The 19034-nt window shown below is 41.9% G+C and overlaps 1 protein-coding gene across 1 annotated transcript in view; it reads left to right on the top strand.

Moving 5' to 3' along the window:
• The first annotated feature begins 264 nt into the window (after positions 1-264).
• LOC145392347 (cytochrome P450 2J3-like) overlaps positions 265-19034 on the top strand; it is a 31361-nt gene continuing 12591 nt past the window's right edge. The window contains exons 1-8 of the mRNA XM_080266748.1: positions 265-391; positions 1474-1597; positions 7542-7672; positions 13214-13383; positions 14009-14239; positions 15101-15212; positions 16427-16607; positions 17591-17709. Of these exons, the coding sequence (XP_080122874.1) occupies positions 265-391; positions 1474-1597; positions 7542-7672; positions 13214-13383; positions 14009-14239; positions 15101-15212; positions 16427-16607; positions 17591-17709 (1195 nt within the window). The remainder of the gene's footprint in view (positions 392-1473; positions 1598-7541; positions 7673-13213; positions 13384-14008; positions 14240-15100; positions 15213-16426; positions 16608-17590; positions 17710-19034) is intronic.

Here is a 19034-nt window from a genome sequence, read left to right as displayed (position 1 = left end):
AACGGGACAAGGTTTTTGTCACAGCTTGGATACTAAGTTGTGCTTGAGCGAAATTCAATAAACTTCTGCTACAATTTAGGAACGAGTCTCCTTGGTTACTAGTCAGATCCGCCCTCCAGTCTGACTACACCTGGCCATCGACTAAGCTGAAAGGGGTTAGGGATCATTATCAGGTGGAAGGAAATTGAATATAACACAGGATTTCAATATGAACATAATACGGAATTTCAGCTGACTACCATTTTTCCCTCCCAATAGACAAAGATGGTGGTTTTACTGAGCCGGTTGGCGGAGTTGCTGGCGTCGAGCTGGGTGCTGACGATCCTCCTAGCCCTTATTATCCTCCTCCTCTACCATTCCCCTGGTGGCAAACCCAAGAACTTCCCGCCAGGTGAGTCTCCTGAACTTGACTGTGGGAAGAAACACGGAAATGGGACGGTCTTCCTTTCTCGTCATCCTCGTCCTTTCCCTCCTCCTGCTCCTCCTCTTTTTTTCTTCTTCCTTTTATAATAATAATAATAATAATCATCATCATCATCATCAGTCATCTTAATCTTATTTTTTTCTTCATCTTCTTCTCTCCCTATTCCTCCTGGTGGCAGACTCAAGAATTTTCCACCAGCTGAGTCTGCTGTCTATGGGATGTCAAGCAAAATAAACCATCCTCGGGCTGAAGGGGTTTAGAGCAAATTTACAGTCCTCTTAAAAGCACTCCCTTCTTGTTATTTGTACCTGTTTTTGCAGGAAATACAGGAGACACAGAAAGATTTAGTATTTTCTTTCCTTATCCTTCCTATATAGTAAATAGTGTGGAAAAATTGTCGTACAAATAAGATCTGTTTTTGCAGGAATGAAGAAAAGTGGAAGGATTCAACATTTTCTTTCCTTGTTCTTCACATGAAACAAATCTTGTGGGAAGAAATAACGTGTAACTATTTTTCTTTTTCTTCCAGGAAGGACGAGAAAAGGAAAATGCTGACTATCCTTATGTCTCCCTGGCCTGTGTTCTCTTCGTAGTACCTGTTTCTGAGTTATTTATTTTACGTACACAACAACTTCTCTTGCATTTTATTTATGTCATTTTAATATCGATATAATTTGCATTAGAAGAACACAAGAGGCTACTGAGGCATAATTTTCAAAATAAATCGCTTAGGAAAAGGTATTACAAGATCTCCAAAACCACACCTAATACGACCCATTATCCACAGCATTCACAGGGAGGGGAGTCGGTGGTGTAGTGGTAAGCTCATCCAGCCTGCAACTGGAAACTCCCGGACTGGTTGCGTTCTTGGACTTTCTCTCTCTCTCTCTCTCTCTCGTTATCCACCAGTAATAATCGGTTACTGACTGCCTTTTTTTCTCTAGGGGAAGGGAAAACTGTGACTTGGCAAAACTGGATTGTCAGCTTTAATGGCCTTCGTGCTGTTGATAGACATTTGTTTTACGGTTTCTCTTCTTCTTCTTCTACAGGACCTTCGATACTGCCCTTGATCGGTTCCCTCCACCTGATACCCTTGGGACCCTCTAGGAAGTTCCTGCAGGACATCAGGAAGAAATACGGCAACATGGCAAGCTTTGGCATGTTCAACGTCAGGTGAGGCCAGATTATTATACCTTGGAAATATAATGTTCTGATGCCTGTAATTTAAGTAAGTGCAGTGTTGCTAGTTTTACCATCTATGTTATGCATTGCAATTATCGACATCGAGATCAGCTTTAGCATTCAGCAGGAGATTCATCCTAATATACGATCAGCTTCAGAAGGAAGAGAACAATGAGCACAGACGTGAGCAGCATATTTATTACAAATGCTTCGATTTTAAAATGTCATCAGTTATCTAAAAGGGAAAAAAATCAAGTCAGAACATTAGAAATCAATCACATTACTGTGTAAGAAGAGACACACACACAGACACACGGTCTTAAAAAAAAAAAAAAAAAAAAAAAAAAGTAAAAAGAGAGGGGGCTGCGAAGGTAGTTTTTTTTTTTTTTTTGCCTACCTATCAATGGGGCCGAAGCCCCTGGTGATTAAGGCAAATATAACAGAGGTATTTTTTTTTTTTTAACGGTCATCACCCGCAATGTGGGTTATTAGGCCAAATATTTCAAACTCTCAAAAAAGTAAACAAAGCAATCCTGCACCGCATGAGACAGCCAATCTAGGGGGCCAAGCATGGAGGGAGCATGTGGTAGAATGCTCAAAGATCAGCTAGATGCACCTCCTCCCCGGACAAACAACACTGGTCGGATTGCCTCACCCTGGTCGGGAGCCCTGAGCAGATGGTAGAGGTTCGAGTAGATGGTAGCTTCGAGCTGGTACAACTGGGTGTGGGCACTGAGAGTCAGGAAGTGTCGGTAGGAGGATACGTCTAGCTGATCCTTGTGGTCCATGATGGGAAGAAAAGATGGGGTGCGTCTCACTATCGGAAGAGGGTAGGACTCAATGACCTCGTTGGCTGAGGAGCTGGTCGACACTGCCTTGGCCATGGAGATGATGTCAAAAGAATCCTGCCCCTCCTCAGTCTTTGATGGCAGATGGTGTATCTCGGCCGTTGCTGTGTCCATTTCCGGTGCTGGGTTTGTGATCGCAATTGCAGTCTGCCCGTTGAGAGGAGCCTCCAGCCATAGCCTCTTCTGCTGTGTTGTGCAGGGGGCAGCAGGTCATGGCTGCTGGGCCCGGCTCTCCTGTCGGTGAGGAACTGAGTGTACATCGCGTGCGAAGCACTCGGGGATGACGAGGTGAAGCAGCCCATTCTCCTCAAAGATAATGAGTAGGAGAACATGGAAAACCCCCTTGTCACCCCCGCAAAAAGCATTCGCCGTGGTGATGCACATCTCCATGACAGTGCTTATCTCCCCAGGACTCACAGGATCCCTGGCCTGGCGTCCCTGGGCCGTGAAACGTAGCCATGTATATATAGGTAGAAGCCTGTATGGCCACACCTCCCATCCCAGTAACATCCTGAGCCTCAGGACCCTTAGGAATCCCAAAGAGGCTAAACTCCACCATTTCCCCATCACCAAGGGAGCGTTGGAGGTCCCGTGGGTTTGGTTTAATGATGGCCTGGCGGTGCACAAAAGCATCAGCTCCAGTATCCTGGCACTTGATGAATCCATACCACGCCCTAACATTAAACTATGCCACGGTCCCTCTGATCTTCTGGGCAGCTGGAGACTGTGGTCTGTTGGATGTCCCCCTCAACGGGTCACAGGCAGTAGCAGGAGGTGCGTTCTCCATCATGGCTTGATCTGCTCCTCTCTCTCTTCCTCTATCACAGTGGTAGAAAAACAGAATTATGTAACATAATAAAGTACTGCAGACACAGTGTTATTTAGAGATGGGATACGGGTCTTAATATATATTGATTCTAGCATCTTAAGTTAATGTTTGATAAAGAAGCTAATATTTTTAAATAAACATAAGTATAATATTACAAGGTTCAAAATGGTCTCTTACAGCTGAGTAAGGAGGGGACCTGAGTCTGCTGCCTGTCCTGCCCGACTGACCCATATGTTTGTCTGTTCTAACCTTTAATTTTTTTTTTTTTTTTTTTTTTTTTTTTTTTTTTTTTTTTTTTTGTCGACCATTGAGGCCGAAGCCTCTGGTCATTAAGGCAAATATATATATATATATATATATATATATATATATATATATATATATATATATATATATATATATATGTATATATATTGACACAAATATACATATATATATACGAACATATATATATACATACATACATACATACAAACATCCATGCATATGAACACACTTTCATGCACACGTACATATATATATATATATATATATATATATATATATATATATATATATATATATATATATATATATATATATATATAATAATTTTTATTTTATTATTCTTTTGTAGTTTTATTCTTATTATTTTTATTTAGTTTTTTATATTTTTAACCTTATATTACTTATAATCAAAAATACCTAATCTGAATACCCTGAAACTAACCACCTAACAGACAAATCGCTAACCTATACTAAATCCTAAGAGACAAATAACTAGACCTACACTAATGTTAAAAAAGCCTCGACCAAGAGAACACCATCGACTGCAGATATGTAATGCCTTTCTACATGACATACCTGCACTCATCACCTGGTGACTGTCAGTCGAGGCACAACCTAATATAGGGGACATCAATATGTATATATATATGGATGTTGGAGTGGCCCTGGTGAGAGAGGATAGTGTTTGGAAACTCCCTGTACTGTTGTTTACAGATGATACTGTGTTGTTGAGTGAAGACGAAGGGGAGCTGCAAGGCTTGGTGGATGAGTTTGAGAGAGTGTGTAAGAAACGGAATCTAAAGGTGAATGTAGGGAAGAGTAAAGTGATGGTCTTTGAGAGAGGTGAAGTCAGTGAATGTACAGCGAGGTTGGATGGTGAGGAATTGGAAAATGTAAGTACGTTTAAGTACTTGGGTAGTGTGATGAGTAAGGATGGAGGTTTGGAGGGTGAAGTGCTTGAAAGGGTACAGCAGGGAAGAAAGGTTGCTGGTTCTTTGAAAGCAGTGATAAGAAACAGGGAAGTGAGCATGGAAGTGAAAAAGTTACTACATGACAGTATTGTGATACCAACTCTAACGTACGGAAGTGAAGCTTGGACGTTGTTGGAAGGACACAAGTCGAGAGTGAGAGCAGTGGAAATGAGTTATTTAAGAGGAGCCTGTGGAGTCACATGGAGAGACAGGCTGACGAATGAGAATATAAAGGAGCGTCGTGGTGTGGATGTGGATGTGGTAGGAAGCGTTATGAGGAACACACTGAGGTGGTTTGGCCATTAGGAGAGGATGGAGGGTGAAAGACTGACGAAGAGAGTGTATGTGAGTGAGGTGGAGGGGACAAGAGGGAGGGGGAGGTCGAGGATGAGATGGAGGGATGGGGTGGAGAGGTATATGAGAGAGGGGTGTGTGAGTTGGGAGCAGGGCAGTGAAATGGCGGGGGACAGGGCGACTTGGAGGCGATTTGTTTGTGGCCACCCCAAACGGGATTGAGGCGTCTGGCAATAGATAGATAGTACTTACGAAGATGTTGAAGCAGCAGATTGGGTGCTTTCTAGAACTGTCCTTAAAGCCTCTACTTAGAACCAAGGATGCCCTGTATGGTAGGTTCCAAAAGGATGATTTCTCCTGCGAGATGATTGAGGAGGGCTTAATGCGACTCTGTAAACATTTTTAGGCAACAGTAAAGCCTGCTGAAAATATACAGAAGGCTGAAATAGGGAAAAGAACCACTAACCAACTGACTGGGAAACCTAAGTCAGGGATGGCTAAGTCTGTACATTCAGAAGAGATTGGTACTTTTCTTAGCTCCTTAAAATCTGAGGATAGGGCATTAAGGACAAGGAATGGACAAGCTGATGAAAAATAAGGAGGTAAAAATTTCCATGGTAAAGGACAGGAAGGTCTGTGTGTTTTGTAGCGAATAACATTCCAATATATCTTGTCAGTATTATCTTGATTATGCTCCTAGAATAGTGAGGCTGCAGGAATTGGGGTGTTGTATGATTTGCATGAATTCCGGACACCTGTTGGGCGAGGTTCTCCACTTTTTGTACATATTATGTAAATACATTATACCATCTTGATTAAGTTGTCCTAATTAGGGCCGACAGCTGACGTATATGGAACTGTTCCTGACTCGTCTGGTTCTCTTTCATATACTGATGTCCCAGGGGGGGTACCTAGAGATCTGGGGGCCCGGGGGGCTAGGTTCTTTGCGGGGCCCCCTTCCTGGAGGGGGGCCCCGCAAATAATCTCGCTCCCCCTCATTCTCAAAACTTATCTAATATATCAGCCGGGATTGTCAGGATGATAAATATATATATATTTTAATATTAATAAAAAAGCTTATAAATTTTTAAGGCTTTTGAGGGCCCCCTCCTCAATTGGGTGCCGGGGAAGCAGTTTCAAACAGCCCCCTCCGCCCCCCCTCAGGTACGCCACTGTGATGTCCCCTATATTAGGTTGTGCCTCGACTGACAGTCAGCAGGTGATGAGTACAGGTATGTAATGTAGAAAGGCATTACATATCTGCAGTCGATGGTGTTCTGTTAGTCGAGGTATTTTTACCATTAGTGTAGGTCTAGCTATTTGTCTCTGTAGGATTTAGTATAGGTTAGCGATTTGTCTGTTAGGTGATTAGTTTTAGGGTCTTTAGGTTTTTCTTTATAAGGTCTAAAAAATATAAAACCAAGGAAAAATTAGAAAATGATAAATAACAAAAATAAATAAAATAAAAATTATTATTATATATATGTACGTGTGCATGAAAGTGTGTCTGTATATATGCATGGAAGTGTGTGTGTGTGTGTGTGTGTATATATATGTATATCTATCTATCTATCTATATATATATATATATATCATCATCATCAGCCGTTTGAGTATCCACTGCACGACCGGCCTATCCCGACCGAAGTCAGGGCGATACAGCCAATGTATCTCTACCAAGTGGCTTAGGCTGTCTGGTAGAGATTGTATGTCGGGTGAGAAATGCTTGTAAGTGTAATTGTGGTGTTGGAGTGGCTTTGGATGTGTGTGTAGTCTGTGAACCAAGTGCAATCGGGCCGCGCAAGCCGACTGGGTGCATGCATACTTTATAGTATGCGACACTGGTTCAACCACAGCACCCCTTGTGTCAGCCAATGCAGTATGTGGCCGGGTGAACACTCCCAAAGTTTATTACCCTGGCGGGACGCGAACCCTGGCTCACCCGTGTACGAAACGCACACTCTACCACTGTACTACAGAGGCTCCATATGTACTGGTATATATATATATATATATATATATATATATATATATATATATATATATATATATATATAATGTGTGTCTGTGTATATATATATATATATATATATATATATATATATATATATATATATATATATATGAGTGTATGTATGTGTGTCTGTGTATATATATATATATATATATATATATATATATATATATATGTGTGTGTGTGTGTGTGTGTGTGTGTGTGTGTGTGTGTAAAAGCTTATTGTTTTATCAATACAAAAATAACTTCTGAGCAGGACAACTGTGTAAAAAATATACGAGTATCCTATTACCTAAGACCACATTTCTCTGAAATTAGTCTTAGGTATAATAATTTAGGGATGGGCTGGGAATGGGGTTCTAATCCCCTTCACTTTTTTAAAGCAATGGACGCTCATGTTGGCACTTATTTCCTGCTACAGCGTCACATCAATTCACTTGACAACACATCACCATATTATCAGATTAATCCATATGACTCGTTCAACATAGAAAGTAGACGTAAAACCGAAAATGATGATGATGATGATGGTGATGATGATGATGATGATGATGATGATGATGGTCCTGGTGATGGTGATGATTTTGGTACTGTGCTCGTGATGATGATGATGATGATGATGATGTTGGTACTGGAAATGGTGATGACGATGATGTTGGTACTAGTGATGATGATGATGATGATGATGATATGATGATGATATACTGGGCAGACTTGTGTTGGTGAGCGGGGTGAGCACAATGAAAGAGGTGTTCGCACAAAAGGCCACAACAGGCCGTCCGGAGATGATGTTTTCAACAGGAAGGAACTACACCACCACCAATGGCCGTACTGGCAACCTTGGTATGTACAAATGGAGATTTTTGTCTTTTATAACAAGGCGTCACGTACAGCCGGGGACAGATTCATTCAATAGTTATCCTCCTCTACTTCTCACTACCCCACACTAGTCTGCTCCAAATGTGAAGGAGGTTTGGCATGCATCTCTGTCCATGGATGACGCTTGTTGATGAAAAGCGTCAAGGAGGAAAGAGATGGACTTGCTATGATTATGAGTAAGATGCAGTGTAGCTGTAGAACAGATGCTGACCTTCACTGTCCAGGAGTGCTGCATGCCTGTATTCTTGTTTCTCTTATTGTTGGAGAGTATTTTTACATGTACTTTTACCTCACCCATACCACCTCACCTACAGTGCCAGTATACCACCTCACCTACAGTGCCAGTATACCACCTCACCTACAGTGCCAGTATACCACCTCACCTACAGTGCCAGTATACCACCTCACCTACAGTGCCAGTATACCACCTCACCTACAGTGCCAGTATACCACCTCACCTACAGTGCCAGTCTGAATAGGGTGTATCCCCCAAGCCATGCCCCACCTTACACCACCACTCCAGCCTGTCCTGCCCGCACTTTTCCATCCACCCTTTCCATTTTTGTCCTCCATCCCTCCCATCAAATTTCTAGATGCATACTAACTTGTGCCTTACGTCGTCATTATCGTTCCCATACAGCGTTAACCTCTTCTCTCCAAATACCTATTGTGTTCTTTAATCTTGCAACCGCTAGATTATTTTATTCAGCACATGAGAGTTTTCGAAAAGGAGGGATTAGATACCGCCTTCATTAACCATTTCACCACCAGACCCTTGTTAAGATTAAGAAAGTCGACTTTGGAACTCAGCAATGAAATAAAATAGGGAGTAGACCGTAGCACCAGTCAAGCAGGGCAGTACTCTCAAGGCGGATGGAAAGCTGATGACAAGGAGAGCAGGAGCTCCAATTTCATCAGCCTTCGGGGCTAGTTCCTGACCATCCCCCTTTGCTGAACTATTTCAGTGTTTCAGTAACACAGCGTAGGCCAGAATACTTTCCAATACAAGTTCCTCTAACTGTCAACACCAAACTACATGTACATTACACTCTACATTTCCTGCTCAAACTTCAACAAAAATGGTGTCTTATAACCAAGCCTTGGAATCTCCCTGGGGGTGAGACCATCAAAGCCCCAGTCATCCTCCCCTCTCCCGGTGACGACCCAGCGAGATGCCTGGAACCACTGTCTGACTCATTTCTTCTTCACTTCTGCAACATTCGCAGCCTTTCCTCTAACTCTCTCTCTGTTGAGCACCATCTCTCCTTCTCCAAACCTCAACTTCTCTTCGTGTCTGATACTCAGCTGTCTGAGGCGACTGATAGCAGACACTTCTCTCCATCTTCCTACTTTCTCTATACTCACTTCAAAGTCATAGGTGGCTGTTGTGTATATGTATGCAACGACATATCTTCATCTGATATTCCTGAACTTGAATCTTCTGAATTCTCCACTCTCTGGCTTCAGCTTTCCTGTCATTCACTGACTAAAATTATATCTGTGCGCTTTACTTATCCTCCAGTTCTACTTCCATCCATACATTATCAAATCCTATGCCGCCCCATGAAGAGCGTAGGAGCTCGGGGCTAGGCAAGTTGTGAGTGACCAGCCTCACTCATCCCTGAGTGGCATTACGTAAGCAGTAAAACCCAAAGACCCCTTGGATATAAACCTACACCGGCTCAATCCAATTGGAGCGCCTTAATTACTCACTAAACCACCAGATGCCATAATTTGGTTACATGGTTACCACCCAGCGTAGTAAATGGTTTCTTGGTGTACAGGAAACCATTTGGCTTGTCACTCAGTGTAGAGTCACCCATAGACAGAAACAAGAGAAAAGAGTGAAGAAAAGAAAGACAGAAGAGGGAGTGTAAAGTCACATGTAGGTAGACGAAGAGGAAAGAATGAGGGAAAGAAAGACAGATGAGAAAGGCAGGGGGAGAGGAAAGGGCAGACACCCAAAGCAGCACTACATCGAGTGAGTGGATGGTGGGCATCCCCACCTACCACCAACGATGAAAAATTCTTTGACTGTCTTACACCTAAGAGGGAACACATGCTATCAGTTTCTCTTTTCTCGAAAATCTCCATTCTAGGATATTTCAATGTTCACCACCACCTTTGGCTCTCATGTCCTTTCGCTGCTGCACCTGGTGAACAAGTCTCATTTTTTTCTATCTTTAATGGCTTAGAGCAGCTTGTACGGCACCCTACCCGTATCCCTGACCGCCTTGGAGAGGTTCTATCATATTTGACCTCTTCCTTACAGCTAATCCTTCTTCTTGCACTGTTAATCTTTCCTCTCCACTGGGCTCCCCAAATCACAACCTTGTCACCTTACTCTCCAATCACAACCTTATCATCTTTACCTGTCCTATTGCTCCAGTACGGCCTGTGGTCCCTCCAAAGAAGCGCCGGTTGTGGCACTTTGGAGATAATGAATGGGAGGCCCACAGACAATACTTCTTTGATTTTTCCTGGAATGATTATTGTTTCCACTGCTGAGAGCCATCTCAGCATGCCTTGCACATTACGGAGGTTATTTTCTCGGGCATGGAAGCATACATTCCTTTCTCATATCCTCTGACTAATACCACACACACAAAAAAAAGGGATCGCTCACGCTTGTTCTAATGCTGTCCACAAAAAGGAGAAGGCCTACAAAAGGTACCAGAGCCAATCCACCCTTGAATCTCATCTTTTTTATGTTTCTGCCCGGAATTGTTCAAAGCCTGTTCTTTGCTCTGCTAAAAATAATTTCATCCATACTAAATGCTCTGAACTCTCCACCTCGAATTCTTCCCACTGCTCCAGACACCTTGCTAAAAACCTTTCTAACAACTTTACCTCATCATCCTTTCCTCCTCTTTTCTACTCTGGTGGCTCTGTAGCTATTTCTTCTACTGATAAAGCAGATCTCTTCTCTCAGACTTTCTCATCCAATTCCATCTTAGAAGATTCCAGAGCTGTCCCTCCATCACTTCCTCCCTCTGACTTACTCATGGCTGACATTATAATTTCTTCAATTGATGTATTTTCTGCCATCATTGGCCTCAGTACGTACAAGGCATGTGGGCCTGATGGGGTCCCTCCTGTTGTCCTCAAGAACTGTGCTTCTGTACTTACATCCTGCCTAGGTAAATTCTTTCGTCTTTGTCTACCAACTTGCACCTCTTCTTCTTGCTGGAAGTTTGCCCTCATTCGGCCTGTCCCAAGATGACCACTCCCATCTCTCTAACTTTTGCCCAATTGTTTTGACATCCTGTATTTTAAAAATTTTTCGAGTCTATTCATAATAATAATAAAATAAAACATCTTTCCTATAACAACCTTCTTTCTGGTTGTCAGTATGGGTTCCGTCAGGGATGCTCCACCAATGATCTTCTTAGCTACCTTTCAGACCCCTGGTCATCATTCTTTCTGGACTTAAGCAAAAGCTTTGCCATTGCACTCGACATCTCAAAGGTTTTCAATCGAGTATGGCATATATCTTTAATTTCCAATCTACACACCTACGGTTTCTATCCTTCTATCTGTGCTAGCTTCCTTTTTTGTAATTCGATGCCTGCTGTTGTAGGCGGCCTCCGTTCTTTTCCTTGAGCTATCAAAAGTGGTGTTCCTCAGGACTCTGTCCTATCTCCAACTCTTATCCTTTTATGCATCAAAGACCTTCTAAGCTGCACATCTAACCCTATCCATTCATACACTGATGACTCCACCCTTGACCTTTCCATTCGCTTTTCGCAGCGTCCATTTCAGCACTTACTTCAACTAACAAGCGATGAGGCTATGGCATATCAAATGTCTGACTAGGCTCATATCGATGATTGGGGTAAAAATAATCTTGCTGGTTTTAATGCATCAAAAACTCAGTTCTTACATCTATCAACCAGACAAAATCTTCCACAGGAGTGCCCTGTAATTTTTAATAATATCCAGCTCACTCCTGCATCATTTTTCAACATACTTGGGGTTTCATTCTCTCGGGATTTATCTTGGAAAGATCATGTTACCTGTATTGTAAAATCTGCTTGCAAGAGCTTAGGTGTGCTAAGCCGACTCCGTACCTTCTTTACCCCTGCACGGTTGTTGACTTTATACACGGGTTTTGTTTGCCTCTGTTTAGAGAACAACTCACATGTGTGGGAAAGCTCCCCACATACAGCTCTTCTCAACAGGGTGGAGTCAAAGGCGTTTTGTCTCATTAACTCTTCTTCTCTTACTGGCTCCCTTCAATCTTTGTCTCTTTGCCGCACAGTTGCATCTTTATTTTTTCTGTCGCTGCTTCAATGGTCAGTGCTCCTTTGAACTATCTGCTTGCAACCCACCACTACTACGGCGGGCACGTAACATCCGTCTAGCAACAAACTCTCGTCCCTTTTCTGTCCAACTCTCTAATGCAAGAGTTAACCGTTATTCCCAGTCCTTCAGTTATGCAACAGGTCAACTCTAGAACTGTCTCCCTCCGTCTGTATTTCCTACTGCCTATGATCTGCAGTTTTTCAAACGCAGTGTGTCGAGGCATCTCGAAGTGAATGGATCTTGAATTTGGCTCCTTGTTACCTTGTTTACATTTTCTTGGAAGGAACAATTTGCACGCTCCTAGACTTTGGTTCCTTCTTCCTTGCATTAAAAAAAAAGAAAAAGAAAAATGGAACATCAGATAGAAATGGGTTAATTTTTTGCAAGACATACCATTCCTCTCCTGCCTCACACTTACGCGTTTGCTGTAACCTGACACAGATCCCCAACCCCTCAGAGATCAGTAGATTGTAAAATGTAGTCAGACTTGTAACCAGGGAGACCCATTCCTACCCCATAACTGACACTCGATTTCACACATCGGCGACATACTGCGTTAGTAAAGTTCCGGAAGTGGACCAATTCTCTCAGGTGAAAGCAAACACGCTCTATCCATCACCATTCCAATCCATCCTCACATATTTCTGTCTCTGGTCTCTTTACTCCCACTCCACTCCCTTGCCTCGTCACCACCCCTGTCTATTCTCCACATTCCTCTTTTCCCTCATTATTTATTTATTTTTTGCCTTCCCTCCCCCACGTATTCTTAGATGCTGAGAACTTTTCATACGTATTTACTTTATTCCGATGAAGCACCATATTTTTTCTTCTTACGATTTAATTATCCTATGTTTAGGAGTCATTTTTCGAACTGGTGCTATTTGATGTGTGTGTGTGTGTGTGTGTGTGTGTGTGTGTGTGTGTGTGTGTGTGTGTGTGTGTGTGTGTGTGCGTGCTGGAATGCAATACGCCCCATGAGTATCACTATGTCGTACTCTGAGCTGTGTATAAATATGTATGTGTATGTGTGTACGTGTATGTGTGTGTACATGTATGTGTACTTGTATGTGTGTGTATGTGTATGTGTGTATATGTGTGCATGTGTATGTGTGTGAACATGTATACATGCGCATGTGAATGCGTGTGTACGTGTATGTGCATGTGTAAATAGGTGTGACGCAATACAGCAACGCCCCACAGGCATCAGCGGGGCGTGGGGAGAGCTGTGGCAGGAGCAGCGTCGGTTCCTCCTCCAACAGCTACGTGACTTGGGCTTCGGCAAGACCAGCTACGAGCCCATCATGCTGCAGGAGATTACCGAGATGCTGGACCACATCACCAAGCACGGGGACAAGCCCATTTCAATGAAGGTACCTTACGCTAGGTTAGGGTGGGTTGGATTTGGTTGGTTTGCTTGGATTAGGTTAGGTTAGGATGGGTTGGCATTAGTCTCATTAAGTTAACTTAGCTTAGGTTAGTTTAGTTTGGTTTTGGGAACATCCCATCCCAATGAAGGTAGGCTAGGTTAGGTCCTGAATAAGCCCTAGCATGCATTTAGTATGGACGATGGGTATTAGCGCCAAAGTGGTGAAGTTGTTGTTGCTGGTGCTGCTCTACCCCGGTCTGTTTGGCCGAGCAGATCCACCGACCACATGCAAGCAGCTGCCTTCCTGTGACAGGCGGCCTCACCAGGGTCGGAACAGGGTCCTTTAACATGGCAAGGAACAGGAAAAATGGAGATAAAATGAACTAAGGGACATCTTTTTTTTATTTAATATAAGGTTTTTCCTTTCCCTTTAAGATTTCCAACTTAGTAATACTAGATGACATAAGAAGCTTCATAGCTCCTTTTCCTTGGCGATTTATTTTGCATATTACACATGGATAACATACACGAGAGAATACTGAAGTGTAATGCACTGATTAATTTGCAAAGGAAGAGGAGCTACGACATCTATAAACCAATCAAGACACGGTCTTGCTTTCCCAACACAGCGGCTGTTCCATCGATCCGTGGTAAATGTGCTGTGGAACATGATGATGGGCAAGAGGTACCCCCACGGCCACATCAAGCTGAACAAGATACTAGAGACGTTCCTCCAGCCAGCAGACCTGTACCTTTTATCCCCTGTGTGGTTCCTGCCTAACATCTGCAAATACGTGTCTTATATACCAGTCCTGAAGAATGAACTCGCGACGGTGAACAAGATCAAAGCTTTTTTAGAGGTGAAGGAAGGGGGGAAATGAGTCCAGTGGAGAATGATGAGTAGTAGTTACATATATATATATATATATATATATATATATATATATATATATATATATAAAAATGTGTGTGTGTATATGTGTGTGTGTGTGTGTGTGTGTGTGTGTGTGTGTGTGTGTGTGTGTGTGTGTGTGTGTGTGTGTGTGTGAGAGAGAGAGAGAGAGAGAGAGAGAGAGAGAGAGATGCAAGTACTGAGGATCAAAAAATATGTCGTCTTTTCTACTCCATTCGTTCTGCCCTCCAGCTGTGTTCCTTAGTTCAGTGTCTTTTCACTGTGGAGACGATAGATACAGCCTTCGCTAACCCGTTAACTACGAGATGTCCTAAATTCAATAAAATCATCTGGACGGAGCGAGAAAAGTGGAAAAGACGTGTTCATGTTGAAGGACTCTCTCTCTCTCTCTCTCTCTCTCTCTCTCTCTCTCTCTCTCTCTCTCTCTCTTTGTATGTATGTATTCATGTCAGAATGTATGCCACGAACATATCGCCTCCATGTTGCCCTGTTGTTCTCCATCAGGCTGCCCTCTTTCCATCTCACACCACCTTCATTCATCCACCTCTCCTCCCCAACCCTTCACATCCCCTATACTTCTTGATCCCACCCCTCCACCTCGTCGTTGGTTTCCTTCTCCCCCTCTCTCCCTCCATCTCACACCAATCTCATCATACATGTACCTTTCCATCCCACCCACCCATCTCGTCTTCAGTCTTCTCCCCCTCTCTCCTTCCTTCTCGGAGCAATCTTATTCATATACCGTTTCACCCTCGGTCTTGCTCCCCTCCTCCACCTCATTCATATAAACATAATTCTCGTTTTTCAGGAGGAGATTAAGGAGTGCATTGCTAGCGATGACTTTGACACCAACAACTCTCTGGTTGCTACTTACGTTCGAGAGATAGAGAAACGGAAGAATGGCACTTCACACTATACCAGTAAGATCGTGAGAATCTTTGCTTTCCTATACCCGCGTTTGTGATAGAGGGTTGGAGGTAATGTTTTGCTCGCCGTGTGTGTGTGTGTGTGTGTGTGTGTGTGTGTGTGTGTGTGTGTGTGTGTGAGAGAGAGAGAGAGAGAGAGAGAGAGAGAGAGAGAGAACGCAATAACTCCGTTTATATTCTCTTTACATCTTGAAATTGGCTTCCTGTTTTCTTATTTTGATTTCTTTTTTCTTGGAGGGAACAATTAACGGGCTTCTAGCCTTTGGTTCCTTCCTCCTTGTGTGTATATATATATATATATATATATATATATATATATATATATATATATATATATATATATATATATATACTTGTTGGAAGGTCTGAGGATCTTCCAAGGGGATGACCTTTTTTTGGAACAAAAGATAAGGTCAAGGTCACGTAAAAATGTCAACTTATACTTTTATCCGATTAGGTGGAAGGGTTGAGGGTACGGCAAGGATAAAGTGATTCAATCTTGAGAACAATCATTCATTGGTCAGTTTCACAGTACAAGGCTAGATGCCTGGCTCTATAACTCAAACAGGTTTAATTCGGTCTGGACCAAAATTTGTGGAAGTGTTGAAGTCAGGCAAGGGCGAAGTGATCTAGTTTTAAGAACAATAGGTCAAAGACCAAGAGCATAGGGATATGTCAACTCAAACAGTATTGCTTCAGTTTGGACCAAACTTAGCTGATGGGGTGAGGGTCAGGCAGATAAGCATGGTGATTCTTTTTTGAAAACAATCAGCTGAGAGTCAAGATTGAACGGCAATGTCAAATGTATGGTTCTTAAAACAACTGTAGTGTGCAGTTGTACCTTCTAGTGCTCTCTTTCTGTCTGTTTGTCCGTCCATCTCTCTCTCTCTCTCTCTCTCTCTCTCTCTTACTGTATCCGAATCTGGACATCCAGACAGGGTATAAACTGATCTAAATTGGTGCTTTATCCTACCTATGGACAAAAACATGAAAACTGTCAGAGAGTCATCTTTGTAGCATCACTTCCTTAGCGATATATTTTGCACATTACACCTGAACATTCTCTTGTATGTTATTTATATCATTTTTAATAATGGCATAATTTGCATTATTAACAAACAAAAGGATACTTAAGTGTAACATACGGAATAAATCGAGATATCTGAAGTCACTCATAATGCGATTCTAATTGGCGGTACTTGTCTTAGTGGAGCAGCTGACGTCTCTGATGTGGGACATGTTCGTGGCGGGAATGGAGACCACATCCTCCACTCTCAATATGAGCATCAAGCTACTGGCAGAACACCCAGACGTCGCCAAGAAGATGCAGGACGAGCTGGACGCCGTGGTGGACAAGGGTAAACTACCCAGTTTTTCTGATATGGATCGGTGAGTAAATTGAAAGAAGAAAATGACAATGAGTGATGTGATTTCCCATAAATGTAAGTACAGGTAGTTTACTAAAAAAAAAAAAAAAAGGCAAGAATCGGAAGTACATCGATATTCTTACAGAGCTTCCACAAAATGTGTCATTCCCCTCTTTACAACACAAGAATGTGTGAACAATACAATCATGAAATAATAATTGCTGACCAGTACGAGTTAATTATTTCAAATATGGTTTGCCAGCTAGTGAATCCAACCAGCATCATCTGGCATGATCCACTAATGTGTTTCTAGACCCACCTCTTCATATCATAACTGGCAACGTACATCCAGCTTCAAGGGCATGCGAAACTTTGATTTTTTCGTATCTCTGGAGTATCAAATCTAATAGAGATATTGTCTTCTGTTAAAACTTTAGTAAATTTTCGTAGCCGGTGTTCGTCAAACAAGAGTAGCGAATATGCCTTATTGGTTAATTGTCTGGTTGCCCCCTGATGTCCAGAAACATTCAAATTCCTGCTACAAACAATAATATACGACTCTTGTGTTAGTATATTTGTAATTTCATGATATCAAAACTTAAGATTCATAGAACCAGAGTTTTGACTGCCTTAACCTTACTGCCTGCCTACCAAACTACCTACCTACTAAATCACTTATCCTCATCCCACTACCTACCTACCAACCAACTCATCCTCTTCAACCTGTCTCCACGCCCCTCACCTCTTCTGTCCCTGTCCCCCTTTCCCTCGCCCCTCACCCTTCACTCCCTTCCCCTTCCGCCCCTCTCTCCTTCAGTCCCTACCCCCTCTTTACCTAACGCCCTTACTCTTTACCCCTTACCACTACCTCTTCCGCATTACATCAGCCCTTCTCCCCTCACCCCTCGTTACCGCACGCCTCACTCCTTTGGCCCCTCTCCCTTTCCCTTATTCAACTCCCCCGTCAAGAAGTTTTCTTACTTCTTACCCCTCTCCTCGTTACAGCCTGCCTTACATCCAAGCCACCATAAACGAGATACAGCGGGTGTTCAACTTGGCTCCCTATTCCGTGCCTCACTATGTAACCGCCGACTGCGTGCTGTGCGGCTACCACATCCCCAAAGGTAGGTGCAGTTAAGAATACAATAGCTTTCATCAGGTACGAGTAGCTGCTTCATGGTTTGGACACTGATTAAAATTCCCTGGCGTTGTGAAAGAGAATACCAAATTAGCCACGACCGTGACACGACTAATGGTGACGCTATTAACACTGTCAGGTTTCTGTGATTTACTGTTCAATAAAAATCATTTGGCGATAGCTGGCATGATATACCGGTACCAGAGTTGCTCCAACCATGAGAAAGTTAATGAAATTTGCACGCACTATTTTGCTGATAAAAGGCGGAACTAAAAATAAATTAATCTGGTGACGTGATATATTGATTTAGTCTTGCTACGCTAAAGGATTTCATTAAGGTTCTGGAAGGCTTCTTGCAGTGGAGGACAATACTAGTAACAGTAGTAGTAGTGGTTGTAGTTGTAGTAGTAGTGGTAGTAGTAGTAGTAGAAGTGATGGGAGTAGTAGTAGTAATAATGATGGTGGTATCAGTAGTAGTAGTAGTAGTAGTAGTAGTAGCAATAGTAATAGTGATGGTCGAAGAAGTAGTAGCAGTAGTATCATTCCATTTCTTATCTTTGTTTCGTAACATAATTACGCAGGTACAGATGTTATACGATTATATTATGCCACATAAGTTCTACTTTCTACTTGTCGTAGCCTATTTGGTACATGCTCTGGAATATCAGTGTCCACTACTAACCAGTCTAACTCCAGCCTTAAACTTACATACAGTATTATTGTTACTTTACGTAATAGCATTTTGATTTAATCAAACTGATCAGTTTTTCTTTGCATTTGTATATAAATAATATAGAATAAGCTCAGAGTCTACTGCACGCACTGTATAAGAGTGTTAAAAAAAGTGATTAAAAATGTGCAACAGTATGAGAATAAAATATTTAAAACAAAAATGAATGGCTGTGCTGTCCAAGTTGATTTTTTAAAATTGCCATAGAAAAGACTAAGACTAAATGATATTATTACAAATATTTAAAAAAAAAATTATAAAAATATCTATAATGATATTCATAAGAATTATAATTATTAAATAAACTTACTAGAAATAAATTATAGGAAAGAATAAATAAAAACAATAAGAATGTAAGAGAAAAACAAAAAATTATAAAATTCATTCAGTAAAAATAACTTTAAACACTTCAAATTAATTAAAAACAAAAACAAAATAACACAAAAGAATAATAATAGCTAAAAAAATAGAAAGTAAATAGTATAAAATCCACACCGCACAAACAGGAAATATATGAAATAGTTTTTAATTAAAAAACAATACAAAAACTAACTCAATCCCATACCACAATAACAAATGCA

The sequence above is a fragment of the Coenobita brevimanus genome, chromosome 22 (genome assembly GCF_032717465.1).
Source record: "Coenobita brevimanus isolate Jiangsu-jjx chromosome 22, ASM3271746v2, whole genome shotgun sequence".
Taxonomy (NCBI): Eukaryota; Metazoa; Arthropoda; class Malacostraca; order Decapoda; family Coenobitidae; genus Coenobita; species Coenobita brevimanus.
This window is presented reverse-complemented; position numbering and strand designations above follow the sequence as displayed.